This window comes from Carassius auratus, chromosome 36 (genome assembly GCF_003368295.1).
Source record: "Carassius auratus strain Wakin chromosome 36, ASM336829v1, whole genome shotgun sequence".
NCBI lineage: Eukaryota > Metazoa > Chordata > Actinopteri > Cypriniformes > Cyprinidae > Carassius > Carassius auratus.
This window is the reverse complement of record NC_039278.1, coordinates 15,843,513-15,869,588: the sequence shown is the minus strand read 5'-3', so window position 1 is coordinate 15,869,588 and position 26,076 is coordinate 15,843,513. Positions and strand designations below refer to the sequence as shown.

The 26,076-nt window shown below is 35.6% G+C and overlaps 2 protein-coding genes across 4 annotated transcripts; one reads left to right on the top strand and one right to left on the bottom strand.

Annotated features, from left to right (window-relative positions):
• Positions 1–4,503, bottom strand: LOC113055708 (uncharacterized). The gene is made up of 3 exons (XM_026222098.1): positions 4,346–4,503; positions 4,054–4,098; positions 1–1,337 (listed from the first exon to the last, which is right to left on the bottom strand). Exons 1-3 carry the CDS (start codon positions 4,377–4,379, stop codon positions 721–723), a joined length of 696 nt encoding a protein of 231 aa, XP_026077883.1. The 5' UTR covers positions 4,380–4,503; the 3' UTR covers positions 1–720.
• A 2,050-nt stretch (positions 4,504–6,553) lies between these two features.
• Positions 6,554–23,555, top strand: LOC113055407 (tudor domain-containing protein 3-like). Of its 3 annotated transcripts, XR_003277525.1 has the most exons (14): positions 6,554–6,736; positions 7,570–7,660; positions 7,799–7,864; positions 8,241–8,401; positions 13,608–13,749; positions 14,282–14,353; positions 14,433–14,582; positions 15,325–15,474; positions 16,467–16,638; positions 16,982–17,104; positions 18,911–19,758; positions 20,511–20,636; positions 21,201–21,282; positions 22,457–22,585. XR_003277525.1 is itself a non-coding variant. In XM_026221705.1 (13 exons), the coding sequence occupies exons 1-13, from the start codon at positions 6,699–6,701 to the stop codon at positions 22,571–22,573; spliced, it is 2,256 nt and encodes a 751-aa protein (XP_026077490.1). In that variant the 5' UTR covers positions 6,554–6,698; the 3' UTR covers positions 22,574–23,555. The 3 variants fall into 3 exon arrangements, 2 of the variants coding, with proteins under 2 accessions (XP_026077490.1, XP_026077491.1); XM_026221705.1 differs by lacking the exon at positions 21,201–21,282 and having other exon boundaries at positions 22,457–23,555; XM_026221706.1 differs by lacking the exon at positions 22,457–22,585 and having other exon boundaries at positions 21,201–21,733.
• Positions 23,556–26,076: the final 2,521 nt, after the last annotated feature.

The following is a 26,076-nucleotide window of genomic DNA, read 5'->3' as shown; positions in this document are numbered from 1 at the left end:
CATCAGACCAAATTAGACAACCAAGTGTGAGTTTAATATTTGAAGCTTTGACAGATATCACTTACAATATGATAACGGTTCAGAGACATAATTGAATAAGAAAAAAAAAAAAAAGAGATATTCAATACGTGACCCTGGAACACAAAAGCAGTCTTAAGTCGCTGGGGTGTATTTGTAGCAATAGCCAAAAAAAAAAAAAAAATTGCATGGGTCAAAATTATATATTATTTTAATACATACCAAAAATCACTAGAATATTAAGTAGCGATCATGTTCAATGAAGATATTTTGTAAATTTCCCATCCATACATATTTCAAAACTAAATTTATTAGTAATATCTGCATTGTTAAGAACTTAATTTAGACCACTTAAAAGCTGATTTTCTCAGTATTTAATTTTTTTTTTGCACCCTCAGATTACAGATTTCCAAATAGGTGTATCTTGGCCAAATATTGTCCTCCTAACAAACCATAGACCAATGGAAATCTTATTTATTCAGCTTCAATATGATGTATAAATATCAGTTTTGAAAAAATTAAGACTTAAGACTGGGTTTGTGTGTCCAGGGTAACAAATAGAGGACAAGAGTTTTGAATGATTCATTTAGTGGGTTAAATATTAGTATTACTTAATGGGTTTTCGTCATGTTAGTGCTTGAAAACCTGTGCTCAGTAGATATGCAAAAGATCCGCTAAGGGAAGCAGTCAAAAGTGAGATTTTTAGAACGAAAAAGACAGTTCTGAATTAAAAAAAGATATACTGGTTTTTCGACCGATTGAGAATCCAGTTCCCAGGAATTTGGCTTCCACCCCACCCAAACCAATATATCCACCCGTGTCAACTCCGAGTCCCAATTTCACATCCAATGGACCGGCACTAGCTGACGCGCTGCCAATTTCAGCCTGAGCCATTGCTCCAGCCCCGAGTCTAGCCGCAGTGGCTTCAGCACTAGCTGCGGCGTTTGGGCCTTTGGCTTCTACCCTAAATACACTGAACTCAGCACTAGCTCGTCCAATTCCTGCTTCTGCATAGACTCCAGCCTTGGGAATCCTCTTTCCTGGTTTGTTCTCAAAAGCTTCCGCATATGCTCCAGCTCGAGCATAGGTGCCTTCTGCATTGGCATGTGCTGGTCTGTCAATTGTGTCAATCATGCCTATGATGCCGCTTCCTGATGCACTGACTGATGCAAGTTCCACTGTTGGCCTTGTTGAAGAACTCTTTTTCCAATCCCATGTTTCCTTTTTGTTTAATTTCTTAATGTCACTTGAAACCGTGAGCTTGACTTTGGGCTTTTCTTTACGTAGACTTTTGTAATAAAGTATATCACTTCCGTCATCTGAAAATAAAACCCATTCATGTTAGTGCAGTGCAAATATAGACCATCATTTTGAAAAATAACATGCTTTCTATTAATTTACTGTAGCTCGTTTTTGAAGGTTGAATTGAATTGTGAAGGTGAAAAGATATTCTGACTCAACCTTGAAATCTGTAATTTCTGGATTTGGTGTGATTTAGTCTATGTGTAGAATTTGTCCTCTCATTTAGGGGTCACACTTATGTTGTCCACAATTTTATTTTTATGAAATAAATGTACTATATTTCATCTCAATATAATATTTATTATTTTGAGGGGTATTAAATTACACTAAAATATTCCCATAAAAATTTACCATTTAAATGTATTGGGGAAAAAAAAAGATAAAAGCACATTTTATACTATTGTAATTTATGACATGAGGTTGAGTAATTAATGACAGTCATTACTTTTCATACACATTGTAACCAACCTGAATCAGAAGAACCTATAATAAAATAATGCCATGCATATAAATATTAGAGAATAATATGGAAAGTAGTATTTTAAAAGTGTAAACTTAAATTTACTTTGGAGCATTACATTTACATTTACATTTAATCATTTAGCAGACGCTTTTATCCAAAGCGACTTACAAATGAGAACAATAGAAGCAGTCAGGTCAACAGGAGAACAACAACAGTATACAAGTGCCATGACAAGTCTCAGTTAGTCTAGTATAGAACGCATAGCCAGGATTTTTTTTTTTTTTTTTTTTTTTTTTTTTTAATTAAATGAACAAAGACAAGAAAATGAAAAGTACTGGTGTTAGTAGGTTAAGTGCAGGCGAAAAAGATGAGTCTTCAGACGTCAAAGGAAACGTCAGACGTCAGCAGTCAAAAGAAAACCGTTAATTTCATATCTGAAAGAGACAGGTCTACTACAATGAATATGAAGATCATAGAATAGTGTTGTTTCCCTTCTTCTCCTGTTATATCTTTCTCAGCCAGACTTTTGTTCAACACTCCAGTGCAGCAGGTGGCGCTAGAGCGCCTACTAGCTAGTTTGTCAACCACCAAAACCGCTTAAGAAGAATGACAGCGTTTTTATTTTTGGGTGCACTGTCCCTTTAAGCTGCCCAAAGTGACGTGAGGTTTTGCAGAACACAAGTTTATGACCGTGATCGAAAATAACTGTGACCTGGAATTACAATTCATCAAGATACAACGAATAAGTTGTTGCAACGCAAGCGGATTTAATGTAAGAAGACTGAAAGAGGTGTTAAATGTTTGGTGATGAAAATAAACAACAAAAGGACTCAAACTACTCCAGTCGGGAGTAAGCCAGTTCAACAACAAGGAAGATGCACGTCAAACTTTATGGACTAACTTTAAGAAAACTTAATGTCCCATACAACTATTTTTCAGGTGTTGCGGTTTTAAGTTAAAATCAGAGCAAAATGTAAAATCCACTGACTGGAGAAAGATTAATAAAGATAAAATAAAAATAATCTGTAATACCATGGTTTAGGCATGTCTGTAAAACCCCCATGTATTAATACAGTAGCTTATATTAATGATAATAATCACTACAATGCTCCCTAGTTACAAAGACTAGTTTTTGCCAAAGCTTAGATTTGTGAAGTATAAGTTTATGCATCATGTTACTATAACGGTCTACTCCCTTTCACTTTTAGTGTGTGTGTGTGTGTGTGTGTGTGTGTGTGTGTTTGATACAATTTAATTGTATCTGTGAACCGCTTTAGAGAATTTGATGTTTCCCTATTTGAAGAGAAAGGAACAGCATTGCATGGCTAAAAAAGCTGCTCGATAGGGGTTTCAAAGATAATAATGTTTATTTATTGAGCGCATTTCCCAAGCTTAAAGTTGCTATACAAGGAGAAAATGGGGAAGATACAGACATAAACACACGAATGATCATATACGTTCAAAATGCATAGAATCATACATATACATAAGCAGAGGTAGCCTTTAAATATGGTTCAAGATTTATGAGATTTGAAAGATTGTAGAGTTGCCACAAAGTGTTTAAGAAAGGGATTTCCAGAGTTTTGGAGCCAAAGCACTGAAGGATCTTCCACCCGGAGATGAGAGACCAAAGCCGGGCACAGTAAGCGGTTTCAAGATGGATGCGAGGAAAAAGTACTTGAGACTTGGGATGGCACAGAAGTCATGTGACTGTCATTCATGCCATTAAAGAATCGCATCCCAAAAGTATCACAAAATAAAACAAACAGAAATACATAAACCCACTTTATTGGTTTTTAAATATTGTACATACATGTGCTGTATTATGCAGCACATAAAGTACTGAAAGAAAATGTTTTTGTTGCTTCATGAAAATGTCAGAAAGGGTTGTGTATTGGAAAAATATTGCATCTAAACCACATCATCTGTGACAAAGGATGCAAGAAGAAAGTGTCTGACTTCACGTCTCTTTTTTCAACTGCTCTCGACTTGTTGGTTTTACTCAACCTTGCGGGTTCATATCTCTGCCTACAATTTTATAATGAATTAGTATAATAATAGATTTAGCAAATTCCTTGTGTGTGTAAACATACTTGGTAATGGAGCACTTTCTGACTTTGATATATTTTTCATTTAAGAAACATAATTCAGATTTCCTCCGAAACGTAACAAACTACATCGGAAAAAAATTAAAAAGGGGAAAAATAAACAAAATTAAATACACAAAGTCAGTGTTAGTGAATACAGACCAACTATTACAATACGCTTACCGGTTTCATCATCTCCGTGGTTGAAATGTCTGGTGTCGGGTATATCTGCAGATAAAACAAAATTTAAAATAAATAAAAAAATAAATTAAGTCATTAAATAGACAGCTGATGAATGCCTACATATAAACATCTAATACACAACAAAATGGCAATCCATCCAAACAAATTAAATATACAGCTTTTTTTAAGAAAAATTTAATTTTTGACATGCATTGGATTCCGTCGTTGGGCCAATTGGGTGGTCCATACAAAGTGCAAATAAGAACAAATCTTTATATTAAAATGCACTTACCACTTTCCTGTCTTGATTGTAGTTTTTTAGGCATTTTTGTTTGTCACAGGTTCCCTTTGGTGGAGTGTCGTTGAGTCTCAGTCAATACACCTGTCTCCTATTTATAGTCTACTCCCCCCTTCCTCAAATCTATCTAAATCCAGAAATTACAAATCTATATCTACCCTGGAGGTCCAATGCACTGCAGATTTTAGCTCCAACCCTGATTAAAGTCACCTGCCTGCCATTTTCGAATGATCCCAAAGACATTGATTGACACTGATTAGCATGCTCAGGTGTGTTTGATTAGGGTTAGAGCTAAACTCTGCAGGAAAGTGGATCTCGAGGTCCAGATTTGAGGATCCCTGGTCTACTCCATCAAGTGAAAGTGAAAGGAGAAAAGAAGAAGTCCCGAAGTGGTGTAATTGGAGCAGCATATGCTCTTGATCACTTTTGATCCCATGTGGAGCCTGGTGTCATTTAAAAGAACTGTTGAAATAGACGTGGTGTATGATGATGAATATGTGGTGATGTGATTTCCCATTATTATGGGGGTGGTGGATATGCGCTCCATGGATATAAAAGGAGATAGGACAGATGCCTGTGTTGAAGTGCGTTCAGTTGTTTCCTGGAAGTGACGTCAATGTTGGTGCGACAGGTGCACATTCTGGAGGTAGTTAGGATGAGTCCTGTGTCTGTTATGTGGGGTTGTTTGAGACTTGTTTTGTTTGTAGTGTAGCTAAGGAGAACTATAAATGAATCATTGACTTTGTAAGTTTCCAGCAATCAATTTTGCATTTAAAAGACATCTAGGAGCTGTTCAAATACTAGGCTAAAACAAGGCTGAATTTGGGCTTTCAGTGAAAATTAATCAAAAATTAATTTAATTAAGTCATTAAATAGACAGCTGATGAATGCCTACATATAAACATCTAATACACAACAAAATGGCAATCCATCCAAACAAATTAAATGTACAGCTTTTTAAAGAAAAATTACATTTTTGACATCTTAAGACAATATAAAATGATGAAAATACAAAATATTTAATGCCAAAATACTATATTATAAATGCAATACACTTAAATATTAATCTTATGATACAAAATATGGAATTTTTGACAACTTAAGATAATAAAAATATAAAAAGAATATATTTTAAATTATTTAAGACCCAAAAATCGAATACAAATCAAGAGCATGTTATCACACTTATGTTAACAAATCAAACAACAACCAATAGTGAACTTAAAGTTAATTATTAATTATTGTTTTTTCCCAACTGGATTCCTAAAGTTCAACTCTGTTGCTTCCCGGGGGAAATTCATGTTGAATTTGGACATGAGGGAATCTTTTAACACCCTAAAATATAATACAGACTGAGGTGGATAAGAACTGCGGACAAAGTTTGACATTTCAAAATGACCAAAAAAGTAATTATTTTCTATGTTTCTGATTCGTGTTGTAACTTATTGAGGATTGACACCACAATGTTTGATTAATGTTGATTAATCCAGCATCCTTCTGGCACTGTCTTTGAGGTTTCTTCCTTCAACTGAATACAACCTTGACACCTGAAGAACACATGCCAATGTGGGTATTATATGCGTTTACCAGCCTTAAACATTACAACAGCAGTGGTTAAGCTACATACAAATATATTTAATTGTTAGATCAAAATTATTGTTAAGGACAGTTTAGTAGTCGCTGGTTATTGGTAGGGACATGTAATAACAACTCTACAAAACTCTTTGATTGAATGCATCCTTGAATAATCTGAAATCTTACTTAAATATTTTAAATCACAATTTCCACAAAAAAATATGAAACAGAACAATTATTTTTAACATTGATAATAATCGGACATTTTTATTGAACAGCAAATCATCATATTAGAATGATTTCTGAAAAATCACGTGACACTGAAGACTGGAGGAACGATGCTGAAAATTAAGCTTTCAATCAATAAATGTATATATTTTAATGCATACAAATAGAAAACAGCTATTTTAAATTGTACATTTTTTGTACTGTATTATGCCGTTACTGTATTTTTTTATAAAATAAATGCAGTATTAGTGACCATAAAAAAGCTTAATTATTCATTTTTTTAGACCGCATGTATAAAGGCGTTTAATGTTTATGATCTATGATAAAAGATAACTAAACATAGCGTCCTTTTATGTTATGAAATTCAGCGGCGCTCTACTTTGACCCGCGACGCGACGGAAGTCTGCGCGTGACGTCATCCGTCTTCGTCAGGCTGCAGCGCCAGCTAACGCCGCAGAAACGAATCCAGAGTAACGCGCAAACGATGTGATTTCATCGCTATTTTAGACAGTGATTCCCTACAAACTCATCGGTGTGTGCGAAGATGTGCGATCTGAGCTCGGCGCTCATTCAAGAAGGCTGGTGAGTCACTACCGAGTGCTAACGGCTAACTGTGTTTAGCATGCTGCTGGTGCTAACTCATGTTTACATTCGTTCATTCGCTCTGAGTTATAAGCGAGTTTTACTTTTATAATATATTTATAGCTTCGTATACGTTCATTTAACAATGTACGATACCTATCACTTCGTTAGTTTAGTATTAAGTCGGCTTTTGGGATGTTTAGTGCTGTTAGCGGCTAAATCGTTAGCACGATAATCAACATTTAGTGACAGCTAGTCTGTTACCAGTAATACCAAACTATATATATATATATGTGTGTGTGTGTGTGTGTGTGTGTGTGTGTGTGTGTGTGTGTGTGTGTGTGTGTGTGTGTGTGTGTCATATATGATAGTTTAATAATCGGATGCTGAAGCTTTGTAATCAGTCTGAACTGTCATGACAAGTTTTACAAGTTCTTACAAACAATCATCAGCATATTTCAACACTTTAATTGTTCAGAGCTCGACTTCACCTCCTTTAGATCTCAGGTTTCACCGTGCATATCAAATATTATATGTTACAATTATAGCAATACCATGGTTATTTGATGCAACGGTATTTACATGATTCTCCAAAGAGCATAAAAGAATAGGATTTATTTTCTTAAATATGCCACTGAGCTGGTATTTAATAAAATATGCACTTATTTCCAGAACATATTTTGTGCAGCTATCAGAGTTTTTACACAAAGGAGATTTTGTATTTCTCTCATCACCCCCATAAGTCAGAAAATACTGTTAACAACAAGGTAAATATCAAAGGTTTATTTATATACAGTATATTTATATAAACAAACCTACACTTTTCTCGACAGGTACCTTACAGATGAAGGAATCGAGGAGTGTAAAAGTTCATCAGAGAAGGAAAAAGCATCACTGACTGACATCATCCAAGTAGCACTAAACGTAAGTTATTTTCTTTTATATTTACTCTTCCCGTTTTATATTTACTCGTGTCTTTGTCGGTTCGTGGTCATGTATATTTGGGTTAAGACTCATCAATACTAGCATGTACACAAATAAAAACCATTCTTAAATTCACAGAGTGATCTGAGACCCATAGGAAAGAGCTTTCTGCCGACGGACATCAACAGTGGACGAATAGAAAAGGTACATTTGTGTATTAAAATAACCAGCTACGTTTATCTTGATCATTTGAAACTGATTGATTTCGCATTATTATTATAAAATGCATTGTTATAATATAAACAGACTTTTTGCACTTGTTAATACTGCCCACAAGATGGCGCTGTTATTATAGGAGAACATTAGCAGAGCTGAAATAAACATAGAGTCAGAGCAGAGGTAAAAGAACATTTGTCTGGTCAAAAGGATGTGACATTCCTGCAGAATAATGACTGGGATCTGGTTTCTGAGAGCTGTGTTGCTCTGTAACGATAATTTAAACCCACATGTTTATGAGCTTGATGCATCACTTCTGAGTCTTTTATCGGTTTGATGCGAAACCCCTCTGGTTCTCCCGCAGTTGGAGGGCCCTTGTGTCTTTCAGCTGCAGAAGATCCGTAATGTCGCTGCTTCTAAAGATCACGAGGAGTCGCAGGCGGCGCCCAGAATGCTGCGTCTGCAGATGACAGACGGACACACGTTGTGCACCGGCCTCGAGTACAAACATCTGTCCAAAATCAGGTACAGCTCAAGTGTCTGTGGTTATTTGGATCATCCTTGTCATTATAATGCACTACCTGCAAGCAGGGATGTGTAAAACTGCATCAGCTTGTCAGGGGGAGCTCATGCTCTTGTATAATTAGACTAATTGACAGTCAGGGCCAGGTTGACACATTTCCTGTTCTTGGTGTGGGATGCTAATTTCAGGAAGATGGTGCTGTATCATGCTGGTGTCTAGTAGTATGATAACACTTAATGTAATTCATTGAAAGTCTCTTCTAATCACCAAGGCTGCTTTTATTTGATTTATTAAATACAGGGAAAAAAAACGTTAATATTATGAAATTTTGTAGGTGAGTTTGTTTCTTCATCAGATTTGGAGAAATGTAGCATTGCATCACTTGCTCACCAATAGATGCTCTGCAGTGAATGGGTGCCGTCAGAATGAGAGTCCAAACAGCTGATAAATACATCACAAGTAATCCACACATATTAGAACAAAAATAAAAAAGCTTTCTATTTAAATATACATTTAAATAAATAATTTTAAAATGTTATTTATTCCTGTGATGCGCAGCTGTATTTTCAGCATTATTCCTCCAGTCTTCAGTGTCACATGATCTAATATGAAGATTTACTTCTCAAGAAACATTTCTGATTATTATCAATGTTGAAAACAACTGTGATGCTTCGTATTTTTGTGCAAACTGTGATGCATTCATTTTTTCTGGATTCGTTTATAAATAGAAAGTTCAAAAGAACAGCGTTTATCTGACAGAAATATTTTGTATTATTATAAATGTCTTTACTGTCACTTTTGATTTAATGCACCTTTGCTGAATAAAATAAATTAATCTACTCCAAACACCTGTTATTATTTAATAGCATATGAAATATGATGCAGCGTTAAATAATCAAACAGTAGTATGCTGCAGTGTTGTTACATGACTCCATTATGTTGCATGTTTAATTCCGCAAGTGGAGTACAGTTATCATCTCCTAAATACATAGGGTAATTTAGCATTCTTGATCTATTGTTGCATAAAAATGTCTCTTGCAAAGCTGATCAAAATAGTGAGTGGAGAAAGAGATGCAAAAAATGTTGTTCCTTAAAGGGATAGTTCACCCAAAAATGAAAATTTACTTTTTTCTATCAGATGAATGCGATCTAAGTTATATAAAAAAAAATACCTTGGCTCTTCCAAGCTTTATAATGGAAGTGAATGGTGGGGGGGGGGGGGGGATGTCGTGATTTTTAAGTCCAATAAAGTGCATTCATCCATCATTAAAAGTGCTCCACAAGCTCCGGGGGATTAATAAAGGCCATTTAAACTGCTGCATTTGTGTAAGAATAAAATCCATATTTAACATTTAATAAATTTTAATCTCACTAACTGTCTTACACGCATTCATAAGAGAGTGGCGTTCCAGTGGATGATGTTGGCATATTGTATTAATCTAAAAGAAGAAAGTCATGTACACCTCGGATGGCTTGAGGGTGAGTAAATCAGAGGGTGAACTATCCCTTTGTTTCATGCGTCTCACATTCGTCATGCAATGTCAACTCAAGAGCATTGCATTGTGGGCTACAGATTTTCATGTGGTAATAATACACATTATGGCAAATGCATGTGGGTTTTTGCATGCATTCATGAAGTATGCTTACTATGCACACTACATACTTCAGAAATAGTATGAGTGATGTGGAATCTGTGCCTGTAGAGATCTGTAGAACGTTACCTACACCTTATTAGCTATTTTAGCTAATTTATTAAACCTTATTGCTATCAAACATGACATTAAAGCGTAAACGTATGGATTTGACATGTGACTGTGATTTTAAACATCCCTCATTCATTTTTATAAACGAGTGGCTGTAAAATCGTACTTCAGATATTCAATTGAAGCACGTCTTATTGTGCCGTATGATTTAATGAAATAACGTCTCGGTCCGTCAGGCACAGTGAAGTGGCCCATAATGATGCCAAAAACCCGCCGTTTGATTAAACGTAGCTTTTAATACGATAAAGAGGTCCTGTAATTGCCTTGAGCCAGACTAAAGACGTTTTGATGTAGTGGGGAGCCGCAGAAAAGGTTCTTTTTCACGATGAATAGATGTTCACGGTGCTACGAGTCGTTCAGGGTCGTGTTACTGCGCTGCTTTTGAGGTTACTTCAGGTTCATCTTCTCTTGCTCCAGGAGCCTAAAACATCAATGTCATTTTGAAATGCGGAAAAACTGCATCTTTGTGACAAGTAAGATTCAGGCTGCATACCAAGAATGTGTCTCTTTTGTTGCATTGATTTATGCGTCACTATAATGTTGTTGTTTTTACTGAGCGTGTCAACTGCTTAAAGCAACTTATGTAATTTTATATTTTAATGGTGTATACAAAGCTTTGAATTGTGAAGGTACAAATGCATGACGATTTACACCATTAATTTGAATGCATAATGTAAAGGGTTTGTTCGAATCATTAACCCTAATATGAGCAAACATTACCATGATGCTTAAAGGAACAGTTCACACAAAAATGAAAATTGGCTAAATATTTATTGACCCTCAGGCCATCTAAGAAATAGATGAGTTGTTTTATCATAGGAACAGATTTGGAGAAATGTAGCACTGCATCAGTGTCTCACCAATAGATGCTCTGCAGTGAATGGGTGCCGTCAGAATGAGAGTCCAAACAGCTGATAAAAACATCACAATAATCCACAGCACTGACACTGATGCAATGCTACATTTCTCCAAATCTGTTCTGAGGAGGAAACAAACTCATCTACATCTCGGATCACACTTTTTTATTTTGGGGTTTCTTTAAATTTACAGCGCTGTGTTACACTGAAAAAATGGTGTAAGATTTTTTTTTTTTTGTTGAAATTTTGAGATTTCTAGTAAGTTTCAGAAACGGTTACAAACAAGTTGCAAATTACACATTGTGTTAAACAATGCATTTCTCAGTAGAAAAGACTGAAGTAGTATCTTCTCGTTACTTTTGTTCCATGATATCTGACACTGTGTAATCTTGTAAGGCCGATTTAAACTCAAACGACCTTTTCTGCCCTTTTCTTTCACTCTCCTTCCTTTAACCCCAGTTTCAGTCCTTCTGATTGGCTCAAACCTCACCAATCCCATGTCTCCATTACGGCTCTGGCCGGGCATCAGACTGTGTCCTCGTGCCGTTTGAAGAACAGAGCTCTCTTTATTCATCTGTTCCTCGGCTCACTCTCTCCTTCATCCATCCCTGTCGCTAACATACAGAATAAAACTATCCACTGTTCATTTGAACCCAAAGCTTCCTTTATTCAAGCACCGAACGGGCATGCATTATTTTGAAGTGTGTACGAAGGTTTTGCACACTTATTATCTGTGGTTTGACTTTGGTTTTGTACATTATGAAAAAGTTTTTCAGCTAGTTTTGGAGTCAGTTAATTATTTAATCAAAAGACTATTTTGATTTCAAATAAATGCTGTATTTTTGAACTTTCTATTCATCAAAGAATGTGAAGCGGCACAACAGTTTTCAGCATTGACGATAATCAGAAATGTTTCTTGAGCATCAAATCAGCAGTTTGATCACAGAAATAAATTACACTTTACAGTGCATTCACTGAGAAAACTGCTATTTTAAATTGTAATAATATTTCATAATTTCTTACAGTATTTTTGATTAAATAAAACCTAAACTTTTCAATGCATTCAAAAACAAGTGCATGTAAATAAAACCAAAGCTTTCTTCATTCATTCGCAAAAAAACTGCAAGCACAATGCATTGTTTCCACATGTAGTTTAACTTGGGTTATTTGCATTAGAGGTGTTTTTACAATTCAGTTTAGTGTCACTCATTTCAAATAATTATTTCACCTTCAAATGAAAGCGAGATTGGTTGCAAGAACAGAAGCATTGTACTGAAACAAATGATTTTTTTCTCTGCCTTCTCCAAAGAGTTCATATTGGATCCTACATCGCTTTGAGCTCAGGAAAGTCTGTAATTGCGCTGGTCACGTCACACATTGAGTGCTCCCCAGACTCCACTTGTGTTCTTGAGGGCGAGTTTATTTGGCGTGTGATGTATTTTTGGCAGGAGCATGAACATTTGATCAGGGTTCAGGCAAGGGGACATATTTGAGGAAATAAGCCTGCGTTTTGGATAATTCATTGCTCCACTTCTCTCCTCGGGGTATTAGTGTTTGTGAGGGGAAATAGAGTTTCTTCCTCTTCCTCTCTCTCTCAATCCATCCCTTCTCCCCCTTTAATCTTTAATTAAAGTCAAACAGTCAGTTCTTAATCCCAGTTTACAGCAAATGCCTCACACTAACTAAAGCTGGAACACATCGGAGAGAAAAACCCTGATTGACAACCAGGAAATAAAGCAAGTTAAGCAGAGAAGTGCAATTATGAATTTTAAATTCCCTTTTTTTGGAGGTGTGTGGAAGTCATTTCAGATGCTAAATAAGGGAAACCGACCTATTTTTTTTGGGTGAATCTCTGGAAAGCTCTCTCAAGAAATCCCTGGGTCACTTTCTACTTCATAACCAAAAGGGAGTCAGAAATAAACATTTGGTGAAGGATGTTTTAAAAATTACAATCAAATTCCAATTTTTATCATTTTGTTTTTAATTTCTATTTCTAGAAATGAATATACGTTTCCTGTAATATATTAATTTAAAGTGGCTGTCATAACTTGTTTCATTATAAAAAAGTATCTATATATTTTTGAATTATAATATCCAGTTTTTTTCCTTTAAATTATTTTAAGCTATTCTTCAAAAGTTTGAGGTTAGTAAGATTTGTATTGCTTTTATTCAGAAAGGACGCAATGAATAATTAAAAAAATGATATTTATTAAAGACAATTTGTTACAAAATATTTCTGTTTCAAATAAAAGCTGTTCATCAAATAATATATATAAAAAAATGTGTCTGTGTTTCCACAAAAATATTAAGTGGTTTTCAACATTTCTGAAGATCATGTGACACTAAAGACTGGAGGAATGATGCTGAAAATACAGCTGTGCATCACAGAAATAAATTCTATTTGAACAGATATTCACATAGAAAACAGATAATGTAAATTGTAATAATATTTTACAATTTTACTGTATTTTTGATCAAACAGATGCAATTTTGGTGAGCAGGAGAGACAAATGTTTTCAGTGTTTCAAAAGCAATTGACTCAAAGCAATTGATTTAACCCTTTAATTAGATTTCTGCTCCGCTTTCAGTCTGAACACTCCTCCTGGAACCAAAGTGAAGCTCCTGGGGGCCGTCCAGGTTAAAAACGGCATCCTGCTATTGGACGATTCCAAGATCACGGTTCTCGGAGGTGAAGTGGATCACATGATCGAGAAGTGGGAGTTTCAGAGGGTGAGGGTCATCAGAGTTGGTGTAAAACAAGAAACTACAATAAAACCTTCATTGTAACTTGGCTCTAGAGAAAAAGTTAAATCTATTCATTAAAACTTAAGAAACAGAAGTCACAGTTTCACACAGAAACGGGTTCTTGTAACCATCTGTTAATATTCATCATATTTTGGCTCACTGATAGATGGCACATTGGCAACAGATGATTTATTTTAATTATCAATCAAAGCCAGATAGCATGAAGATGCATTGCTTTATTCATCTCTATGAGTAAATAACTTCAGTCCTTATGCATCAAGGTTATTATAGTTACCTAAACCTTGAAATAAAATAAATGTTAACAAATAAAAAGGTTATTTTAAGGTTATTTATAAGTTTCCAATGCATTATTTCTCATTTTAATTTACTTTTTGATTAACCTGATGTACTGCAGTAACTAAAATGGAAATAAAAAAATAACTATATAGACATATTTTTATTAAAAACGACCGGCAAAATTAAATAGAAATGTTTTTGTTTTGTTTTTTCACAAAAGAGCCTCGCCAAACACAGCCGAAGAAACATCGGCGCAGAAGGTGGACCCCCTCCATTCGTTCCTTTCGGACAGGTCAGGCTTCTTTCATTGTGACCTTTGACCTTCTGGTTATTTGCGAGGTTGATTTGATTGTGTTGGCGTCTCTCTGTAGAGATGTGCTCAGAAGGAGCAGGTGGACAGCAGAGCTCTGGATCAGAGGAAGACGCTGCAGAGCACCAACGCTGTCAAATCTGCTGAAGACAACGACGAGTTCGAGAGACAAAGAATCGCTGCCATCGCCGAGATCGCCAAGAGTAAAGAGGTCTGTTTGATAACGTTCTCGCGAAATAAAAATACAGCACATTCGATGTTTAAAGAAGCTCGCCAAGGCTACATATGATCCACTATTTAAAATCACTTTCTATTTCAAACTGGTATTTATTTCTGTGATCGAAGCCGTCTTCAGTGTCACATGATCTTCAGAAATCAGTCTAATGTGCTGCTCAAGAAACATTTCTGATTATTAACAATACTGTAAATCACATTTTAAAGAGTATTCAAATAGAAAACTTTTGTCTCAATATTACGGTTTCTAAATTTTTGACTAAATAACAAAATGAGTAGAAAACACTTCTTTCTGAAACATTTAAAAATCCTAATTATCCCAAACTTTTAACCAGTGTTATATACATATAACTCTCAGATTGTTGTTTTCCATGCGTTGTACAAAGATATTGGAAATTCAATTCAGAATGCACTTGATTTTCATCCCCTGCAACAATGAAATATTGAAATATTAAAGCTGTGTGTAATTGAATTTGACTGCAACCCTAGGCCATGGGTGAACTTAATATTCTCCGCTATTTAATTAAGAAATGTTTGGTTTTGAGTGTGTAATTACAAGTGAACACCATGTAAATGATTAACACCTAAACTTTTAAAGCGCACTTATGATGTCCAGAAATGCTGTTCGTTGTGTTCTTATTACAGTAATTGAAGAAATCTGATCTAGAAATGCTGGAGAGTGACCTATGTTTTTTTTGTCTTCTTTTTGTTTGTGATAGATGCGAACGTTCGGCGGTGCAGGCAATGCAGGCGGAAACCTCGCCAATCCAGGGTCCACCTACAGGAGCCGAGACCCCTATCAGAGAAAACGAGAGGAGAGAGAAAAGCCGTGGATGGAGAACAAGTCAGAAGGAGTTTACAGAGATTTGGTGAGATCCATAGATCGTCATAAAAACGGCTGTTTTTAAGCAGGAAGTCCTTCCTCATGAAATGATCTGTAGGCACATTTGTGGATGATAAAACAGACCAGAGAACTCTTGTGCATCATCACCATGGGTCTTATATAGACATGCATAACTCATTGTATTTTATTCATGATTTTGCAATGGCAAGAACAAGTCATCTGGGAATCTGGGATTTTTTTTTTACAATTTAAAATAGCTGTATTCTATCTGAAATTAATATATATTAATTAAAATACTATTTAATTCTTGTGATGCTCCGCTGTATTTTCAGCATCATTCCTCCAGTCTTCAGTGTCACATGATCTCCAGAAATCAGAATAATACACTGATTTTCTGCACAAGAAACATTTCTGATCAAATCAATGCTGAACACAGTTAATAGTTTGGTGGAAACTGTGCTATTTTCATTTTCAAGGATTCTTGGATAAGCAAAGTAAAAAAAAAAAATCAGCATCTAATTTAAATAGAGATCTTCAGTATCCTGTCATTTAAATCAATTCGATGCATCTTTGCTGCATGCAAGTATTAATTCCCTTTTTAAAATTAATTTCCTATTTTTCTATTTCCTAAATCAGTAAAAGTTTGAAAATATGGGTTTTAACATTTCTGTTTCTAAGGTTTTTTTTTTTTGTGCTAATGGATTCAAATTCTGCTGTTTTCATTTTTGTATTTCTTAAATAACAATTCTTGAAAACACATCAAGTGTCCCCAAAGTTGTACGATGGGCTTAAAATGAAATGCCAATATTTTTCTCTAATGAAGTGAATGCATGACAAAAGATGAATTGATGGCTAACGTAATCACAGATGTGACTGTGTTTGGTTTATCATCACAAGACAAAATGCTTTCTGCTCTCTTCATCTGTTCTTTTGTCCCTGATTTTAATGCATTTTTTGACGACCTTTAACTTCTTCAAATTCCTTTCTGCTGTTTGATGTTGCTGCGGTCTCTTGAAGGTTGATGAGCGTGCTTTGAGGGACATCATGGAGATGGGGTTTAACCGAGAGGCGTCCAGACAGGCCCTGCTGGATAACAACAATAACCTGGAAGTGGCCCTCAACTTCCTGCTCAGTGGAACAAACCAGCCCAACGTGACCCAAACAGAGCAGAGCCGCCCACCGCCTCGAGGTAAAACCCGTCAATACATTTTCTTGTTGTATAGATAATTTTTTCTTGTTTTATTCAGTTTTGTTTAGTGCCAAAAAACCATTAAAGGACCCAAAATTTTAAATTTGCATAAAAATTAGCTCACCCTAACAACCAAGATGCAGATGAGTTTATTTCTTCGTCAGATTTGGAGAAATGTAGCATCATTGTACCAGCAATGGATCCTCTGCAGTGAATGGGTGCCGTCAGAATCCAAACAGCTGATAAAAACATCACAATAATCCACACCAGTGGAGAAAGTCATCCCATGCATAAAGGACTTGCATTGATCTTTTAGTTTGACGGTGTATTTGTCCTCTGACAGGAAAGGGTCGTGGAAGAGGGCGCTCCAGACAAGATGAGGACGAGGAAGGAGGAGGAAGACCGTCTGGGCCCAGCACATTGTTTGACTTCCTGGAGTCAAAAATGGGGACATTCTCCATCGAAGGTACCCAGAACTTACCTTTGTATTTATGGAGCATTAAAAAAAGCTGACAATTTTACTGCTTTTTTTAAATTTGATGTCTGAATTGGCCAATTTTGGAAGCTTATAGTATCAGTGCCTATTTTGTCCTTTCAAAAAGTAACAGTGTTATTTTTAGTATTCTTTATATTCTATTTTAGTATTTATTAATATTTTAAATTAGTTTATATTTTTAAGTATTAAATATATATTTTAATATATATTTTTTATGTTTTTATTTTTATTTTTATACAATGTATTTTGTTATTGTTTTTATTATTATTATTATTATTATTATTATTATTATTATTATTATTATTATTATAATTATTATTATTATTGTTAGTGTTAATTTATTTTAGTTATACATTAAGTAATTTTAGTAATTCATATTTAGGCTTGTTTTAGTTGCAAAGACAACATTTCTAATTTAATTTCTTTTTAATTTGCTATTAATATTTATTTTATTTCCGCTTGATTAAAGAAATCTTGTTTTATATGTGTGTGTGTGTCTCTATATATATATATATATAATTTATTTATTTTTTAGTTTTTTAGTTAACCCTAACAATAAAAAAAATTGTGCCAACTTACTGAAGTGCTAAATGCTTAATATTTGCATAATTCCTACTTCAGATGATAATATTTTGAAACTACTTTACATTTATTTATTTATTTAGTAAGCATCTGTATTAAAAGTTGGATAATGTATGGTTTTGTGTCCAGAATAAACCTTTCGGCATGATAAAAGACCCTTTTTCCCTTTGAGGTTGAGTTTTTTTTTGCAATAATGACTATAAATGATCACTTTAAAAAATTTATTCCCACTGCATTTGCAGCGAAACCAATCTAATAATGGGAACAATGAATCAGGATTTTTAATCTGGTCTTATGTTGAAGTCCCAGTGTGCTGCAGAGCTGTGCGGCCTCAAACAGATGGCCTGTCCCAAAAGAAGGCGCTCTATTAGTGCGCTTTAGATAAGTCTCTGAGGCTTGTAAGCTCTGCCTGACGTATGGCTTTAGGAGGAAACAGACAGGGCTAATATGTGGAGAAACGTTTGTCTTCCTCCTCAGGCTCTTGCTGAGTCAGAATGACCTGAAACACACTTCTGAAGTGCCCTTCATCATCACTGTGTCCTGCATTTAAGTTCAGATTTCTATGAAGAGATTGTCAGCTTTCTTGAATGAACTTTATTACCGCTTGACATTTCTCAACTTCGTAAAAGGTCATTAAATGCATGGAGCAGGGCACTAAAAATGTGTAAAACAACAGTTAACAGGCTTTTAATTGAGTTTAAATTCTCTTTTAGGGGCTTTTCTTTGCAAATACTGAAATGTAGCATTAAATGAATTTTCATAGCAGGTAATAACTTAATCAGTTATTTTATTTTCAGTTCAAAATCCTGTTTTATTCTTTCCCAAATTGCCCCCCCCTCCCAAAATTCTGTTTCTGAATTCCCATTTTAATGATTACATAAAATTTCCAAAATCAAAAAGAATGTCTGACTAATAAAACGTATTCAATTTAGCAACAGTTTATTAAAAAAAGTTATTTTTATGAAATTCATTTATATTTTCCCGAATTCTGTATTTTTTATTTTTGTATTCCATTTTAGCGGTGAAATTACTAATACTGTTAAATAAAAAAATGTATATTCCTTAAAATAGTTTTTATAATAATATTAGTACTACTGTTACTTTGATTATATGAAGTAAATGCAACCGCGCCACTCATTCATTTACAATTATTAATCATTTGCCTGACTGTTTTTCTTCAAATTAACCCCTTAGAGTCAAAGAACCAGCCTTCACCACAAGAGCACCAATATAAGATGACTTTCCCCAGCACTGATCAAATGTCCAGAGATGCCACCCAGTCCAAACACCCCCGGAACGAGGGACGCTCGCAGAGAAACGACAGACCTCCACGTTTCCAGAAGGACGGAGACTTTCCTAAACCCAGCACGGCCTCTTTCAGTGTCTCCCAGCCGCAGAAATGGAGGGATGGAGAGCGAACGGGAAGAGGGGGATCAGAGCGATGGAAGAATGATGCTCAAGACGCTAGAAGCACGTACACATCGATGGGGAAGTCCAGGGAACAGCAGGGTCTCTATGGAAGGGAACATAACGGGTCGAAAAGCTTTCAGCAGGAACCTCATAACGGTGGCTGTAAAGACCAGGATGGGACAGGACCAGCTGCTTTTAGGAAAAACCAATCAAACGGATCCGCGGCACCCAAATCCTCAAATTCTACCGCGTCAGGCTCTGATCCTAAAGCGAGAAACGAGCCCAACAACAGAAGGAAAGGCAAGCCGGAAAGACCCAAATCAGGCTACTTTGAGCGTTCGGAAGATGCCACGAAAAAAGACTTTCCGCAGGACACCGGATCCGGTCAGGGCATCAAAGTGGGCGGGGTTTCAGACGCACTGCTCCCCAATGGTGATTTAGAACACAGGCGGACCGGTCCAATCAAGCCGGAGTCTCCAGCCCCGCCTCAGAAACAAACCAACATGCATAACCCCGCCCCCAAGAAACGATCTGGACCAATCAAAGGCCAGAGAGAGACGAATGACGCAAATAATCACATAATCTGGAGAGCTGGTGACCAGTGTCTTGCGCTCTACTGGGAAGACAATAAGGTGAGTCTTATGCACTATTTTTGAGTGGAGTCTGTTCTGGAAGCCTTTATTTTATATACATTTTTCTCATAGGGGAAGTCTTGGGTAAAGTGTTCGAAGCTGTGAACCAAACTGGCTTACTACAATGTGAATCACAACATTACAAAAATGTATTTGAAGAAAAAAACCCCAGAAAGGATTTTATACATAATGACTATTAAAGAAAAAAAAACTACAGTCCCATGATGCTTTGCAAGTGGCAGTTGATTTAAAAATTTGAATTGGTCATCATTCTATCGAAGCAATATATTTTACGTTTATATATATTTGTTTATTTAAACATTTTGGAGACCAACTGTTCTGCATAGCATCATGGGAAATGTAGTTTTTTCCACCAGGAAAATTGTTTTGTTTTTAAATCTATTATTTTAATGGGGGTTATCAAATGCATTTTTTTTAATAGTGTTTCGAGGTGCACATAGTCTTCATTATCTCTTAGTGTAGTTATTTTCCCATCAAAAAAGTCATAATTTAGATTTAAAAAAAGGTATTTTTCTATCCTAAATTCTGCCTCTTATTTGAACTCTGTTGGAAGGGGTGTGTCTTCAATGTAAACACGCTCTGCTGTGATTGGCTAGCATCTTTGCATATATAATGAGCATTACATGTGGAGCTCTGGAATGTGTTTTAGTTGTCACAAGATTAACTAATGGTGAAAAGTGTTGAGTGTAGCGTTATATTTAGATCTAAACATCTTTGTATTTTGTTGGCAGTTTTATCGGGCGAGAATCGACGCCATCCACCCTTCGGGCTCCACGGCTGTGGTTGTGTTCAGCGACTACGGCAACTGTGAAGAAGTTCTGCTTCACAATATCAAACCTCTGCACATGGACGAATGGGTAAGCATCAGATTACCCAAAAAACCATGAGCTCTGTTACAAACCCCAGAGCATTTTAAAGCATCGTGGGTTTTATTTATATTATAAATGATATTTGGTACACATTTTTATTCTTCTTATGCCTAGGGTTGGGTACCGAAACCCGGTTCTGGTTCATTTATGACTGATTTAGAACCCAGATTTCGGTGCCGTTAAATGCATGAGTTGTGGATTGAAATCAGCTGGGAGCCTACCATTAGCTAGCTACATTACACGTGTTTAAATTAAATACATAAAGGTAGAGAAGCGTTTCTAATCCTGTTGTGCAACAAAAGAGAACATTATAACACGTTTTTACTCCTCAACTTCAGTCAGATGCTTCATTCTGAGATCTGATGTGGCTTCTTATCACAGAATGGGCAGAATGTGTTATATTCTGTCGATTAGCAATGGATTATAAATATGCTTAATTATTATGCAAATACCCGAGATGGCTTGAACACAGATGAACTATATATTGTCGCAGTCGAGTGTTTACTGTCTTCATGTTTCATCATTCAAAACATTTCTCTCCTTTTTCTTCAGTCACAGCGCTAGCTGGATGCTTTTGTCCATATTAGGGATTTCCTGGAGCGTCATGAGTTCTACTACTTCTGTGATGCATATGGGGAGTTTCTGCACGAGGGCGCCCTCTGGCGTCCAGTATGAATGAAACAGACATTACATGTGATTGTAGCACTCAATAATGCCCAATCCAGTCTTTTTTTTTGGGTGAAAATAGGAAAAATAATACTTCTCTCAAAAGAAGTAGTAGACGTATGATGATCCATGTTTTAGGAATGACATTTTAAATCACAATTCACAAACACAGAACCGAAAACCGTTGTTTAGAAACAAAGCTATGCATTGCTAACTGTATTATTGCATTCCTGCCACGAATACCGGCTACTTTGCTGTTATTAGTACTGTAACTGTTATTTAGTGTTACATTTATTGTGGTTGGGTTAGGTGGCTTAGGTGTTATTGTGAACTTGTGTAAATTTGTTGTGTTTTGTATTTACTTATATATAAGTAAGCTCTCCGCATACTTTCAATAAAAAAGCCATTCTTTAATGTCATCCACCGTCATTTTGTGGCTCTTTTTTGTAAGTATCGGTCCAGGCACCGTTTAGGCACGGTACCATTTTAAAAGTATCGATTTGGTGTGGTAAAAAACCCGAACGATACCCAACCCTAATAATGTCAGGGTTTTTCAATATTTTCTAACCTCTTTGTGAGAGGGAACCCCCATCCTAAAATTTAAAAGAACATATTTTATAAAGACCCAATTTATTCTGTGTAATTTTGTTTTTATTAAACAGTACATTATACATTATAGTACTGTACTGTTTTTATTATTATTTATATATTTTTTATTTAATAAAAATTTTTAGTTTCTTTATTTAAATATCTTTCTAATTATTGTTATTATTTTTTATTTTATTTAAATTTAAATCTAATTATTCATTTTTGTTTATTTATTTTAAAGACCTGTCTGTATTCTGTTTGTATTTTGTCTAAAATATTATTTTATTACATTATTTTTACTTTTTAAAAAGAAAATTTAGTACTGGTTTTATTTTTGATTATATATAAATTTTTATAGATTTTTTTTAAATCTATTTTTATTTATTTTACACATTTATTAATTTTATTTTATTTTATTTTTTTATTCCCAAATGGTCTTTTTTTTGTCTTGTTTTTATTTAAAGACCAGTCTGTTTTCTCTTTCCCATGACTGATTTGGTAGACTTGCCTTTATCAGTAACATTAGTCACTCATTCCTGGCAATTTCTTTACAGGATGACGAAGACATTTACTATGAGAATTCCCTTGAATTTCGAAGAGGAGGAGATGGACAGCCTCGCCGCTCTCGACCGACACAACAATATTATCAACCGCCTCGTGCAAGAGACTGACACGCGTTCACACACACACACTCCCAAATCCAAACTCACAGCCTTTCCATAGCAAGGAAATTCATTTCATTTACTCCTCACTAGTGCTCTTATGGTAAACCAATGCACTTAGGTTTACGGCTGTTACTCTTCTGCTCTCCTAGCATTGTGTAGTCTCTGTAGAACAATATAAATGCAACATGATGTTCTCTGCCCATGCAGATAATTATCATCTCGTTATCCACATGTGAACGACTCTAATTGGAGAAAATGACATGCAGTTTGTTGTACCTTTTCAGAAACATCATTATTAACAGCTAAATATTCAGTGAATATCAGAATATTTCACCTCGAAATAAAAGAATAGGTAATTATATTTTGCATTGTGACATTATTAGTGTTTCTTTTTTATTTATTACGGCTTTGTTAATAATAAGGAATGGGAAATATGAATACATTAATTATTGTTAAATTATTAGCAATTCTTATTACTGTTAAAAATGTACAAAATTAATTTTTCAACAGTATTTTTTCTTTATTTTGATTTAAATAAAACCATTTTATTACTGTTTTTCTAATGTAATACAGTAACAACGGCAGTATTAAAGAAGTTTAAATCACTCAAAAGTAACGAATTCCGAAACATTTCAGAAATGAGAATTCGTTGGAAAAACATCAAACTGTCACAATCTGAATGATACTCAAATAGGCCTTTTTTGGGGGGGGGTGAAATGTGACCTGGAGATAAGATGTCATGAGATCCAGTAAATAAGCATTCATAAAAATGATGTGCTGTCTCATGGCAATGCTTTGGTTGCATGCCTGAGTGAATCTGTGTGAGGTTTCATGCGAGTTAAAACAACAAAACTGAATCTGATACATTTGTGCTTCATCTCAAAGATGTTTTTTTTCCCCCAATTCAAAGACTGATGATTTGATCTCTAGCTGAGGAGATAAAAGAACATATCTCAGAAATATCAGATCTCTGTCTCGGCATGGGAGACAGATTCGTAAGGGCTTGCAGCACATGTTGCATCGATCAATTCTGGACTGTGAAACTGCTGCTGTACACGGTGACTATTTGTAAAGGACTTGATATAATAATTATAAAAGCACTATGCTCTTTTGTTCAAACTCAATGCGTTGTTGCCTTTTTTCTTTTCTTTTTTTTTTGCACTTGATGCAATGAATTTGCTGCTAGTATCTAGAGCTGTTGTGTGCAAAAGCGGAATTGCAAAATAATGAATCTTAAAGAGGAAGTTCACTCAAAAACGAAAATTCTTTCACCAAACGGCTGACGGTAGCCATTGACTTCCATAGGATTTTTTTCCATAAGTTTGGAGGTCAATTATTACCGTCAGTTGTTTTGTTTCCAGCGTTCTTCAAAATAATTTATTTTGTGCTCAACGGAAGAACGAAACTCCTGCAGTTTTGGAACATCTTAAGGTTGAGTATATGATTTTTGGGTGAACTGTCCCTTTAAATACTGTTTACACCCAGAACAACAAATATAAAGACGAAGATATTAGCAACACTTAATTTGCTCTAAGTATGATTTATACAAATTTGTTCGGTCATGTTTCATGAAAAAGTCCAGTGATTGTGTACAATACAAATTGCTTGGTTGTTATACAAAAAAGTGTTTAAACATTGAAAAGTGTCTATTTTAGAGAATAGCAGGGGCGGAATTACTGTTGGCAGCAACGAATTAAAGGTTATGGCCAATTTGAAAATTTACAAGCGCGAATCTTTCGTGATTCGTGATCCCGCTCCGAACTCCCGAACTGATTCAAATGATTTGCGATCCCCAAACTGACTCAAATGATTCGCGATACCACTTTGAACTCCCGAACTGATTCAAATGATCCGCAAAGCCGCTCCGAACCCCCGAACTGATTCAAATGATTCGTGATCCCGCTCCGACCTCCCGAACTGATTCAAATGATTTGCGATCCCCAAACTGACTAAAATGATTCGCGATCCCACTACGAACTCCCGAACTGCCTAAAATGATTCGCGAACCCACTTTGAACTCCCGAACTGATTCAAATGATTCGCCATCCCCAAACTGACTCAAATGATTCGCGAACCCGCTTTGAACTCCCGAACTGCCTAAAATGATTCGCGAACCCACTTTGAACCCCCGAACTGATTCAAATGATTCGCGATCCCGCTCCGAACTCCCGAACCGACTCAATCTGCCTAGGGTACCAACTCCCAGAGGGGGCACCATCCCAGTTGCTCAAAAAAAAAAAAAAAACTTCCTCCATTCTCCCATCCACGGTCGCGACAGCTCGCACCTCATGTTTGCGGTTGAATGTTCATAATTGATGGATGAATCCAATCCAGCTAAGAGAAAAGAAAACTAAAAGTAAAAAAAAAAAAAAAACAGAGATAAAGTTGGCTTGACGTTGGACGAGTATCACATTTAGGGACCGTCTCTTAAGTTACATGCGATTATTGGTATACACTTTTATAACGTCAGTAGCATTTGAGGATAATTACTTATAATCATAAAAACAGCTGATATTTTTAATGTAAAAACACAGTAATCCACACAACTTCAGTCCTTCAGTTAACATCTGGAGAATACAAAAGATGAAACGAATCCATCATTAAGATGTTTTTATCTTTAAACTTTTATCTGTGCCTAAAATGTGAGTCTTCTATTCATTATTTTGCTTCCTCTAGTTAACTAAAAAACAAAAACAAAAACATCTTGTGTGAATCTGAGAGAAATCTGCACAGATACAAGCCAAAACAGCTCTAAACAAATATGTGGCTGGTTTTTGATGTGAGAGACAACATGAATTTTTTATTGTGGAAATGACTGAAATGTTAAAACACCAAAATTATGGTTTTGTTTCTTACAAACACAGCATTTGGCTTCTAAAGACATTAACTGATGGACTTGTTTTTATCAGCTGTTTGGACTCTCATTCTGACGGCACCCATTCACTGCAGAACATCTATTTTTGGGCGCACTATTCCTTTAAGCTTTGAAAAACTGCAAACACCTGATACTTAATCAAACATGAGGTCTGACATGCTGCTGTTTGCATACACAGCAGATAGTTAATATTTAGCAGGGTTTAAATGTGCCGCCTGCCATCAGTCGCTCACCTGTTTGAAGTGTTTTTGTGTTTCATAGGACACCGGACAGGAGTAGCTCAGTGATGTGGACTGAATGAGTCTCGTGTCTTCCCTTATCAGCAAACATCAGACTGCTGTGCATCCCTCCAGCTTCATTTGTTGTAGTCAGTGAAGCAAACACACACACAGTAAGTCAATCGCATCCGCCTGAAACCGAGATCTCTGCGGTGGGGCGCTATCATTTTACACATTACAAAACACTTTATGACTAACATATGATCCGTGGCCAAAGAATGAACAACGTCAAAACATTTGGATCTTATCAAGAAAAAAATAAACCCCCTCAATGTCATTGCATAAGAAAGCAGATGTTTGTTTAGTGTTGTAAGCGGCGGTGAGGTTAGGAGGGCTTCGATGCATGCATGTTGAAG

Excerpts from the sequence above, each read along its gene's own strand:
- LOC113055708 (XM_026222098.1), bottom strand. The coding sequence starts at position 4,379 with ATGCCTAAAAAACTACAATCAAGACAGGAAAGTG. Across the intron at positions 4,099-4,345 it reads ACAATCAAGACAGGAAAGTG|ATATACCCGACACCAGACAT; the intron begins GTAAGTGCATTT and ends TTTTATCTGCAG. Across the intron at positions 1,338-4,053 it reads CCACGGAGATGATGAAACCG|ATGACGGAAGTGATATACTT; the intron begins GTAAGCGTATTG and ends TTTTATTTTCAG.
- LOC113055407 (XM_026221705.1), top strand. The coding sequence starts at position 6,699 with ATGTGCGATCTGAGCTCGGCGCTCATTCAAGAAGGCTG. Across the intron at positions 14,583-15,324 it reads AGATCGCCAAGAGTAAAGAG|ATGCGAACGTTCGGCGGTGC; the intron begins GTCTGTTTGATA and ends TGTTTGTGATAG. Across the intron at positions 17,105-18,910 it reads GGGGACATTCTCCATCGAAG|AGTCAAAGAACCAGCCTTCA; the intron begins GTACCCAGAACT and ends TTAACCCCTTAG.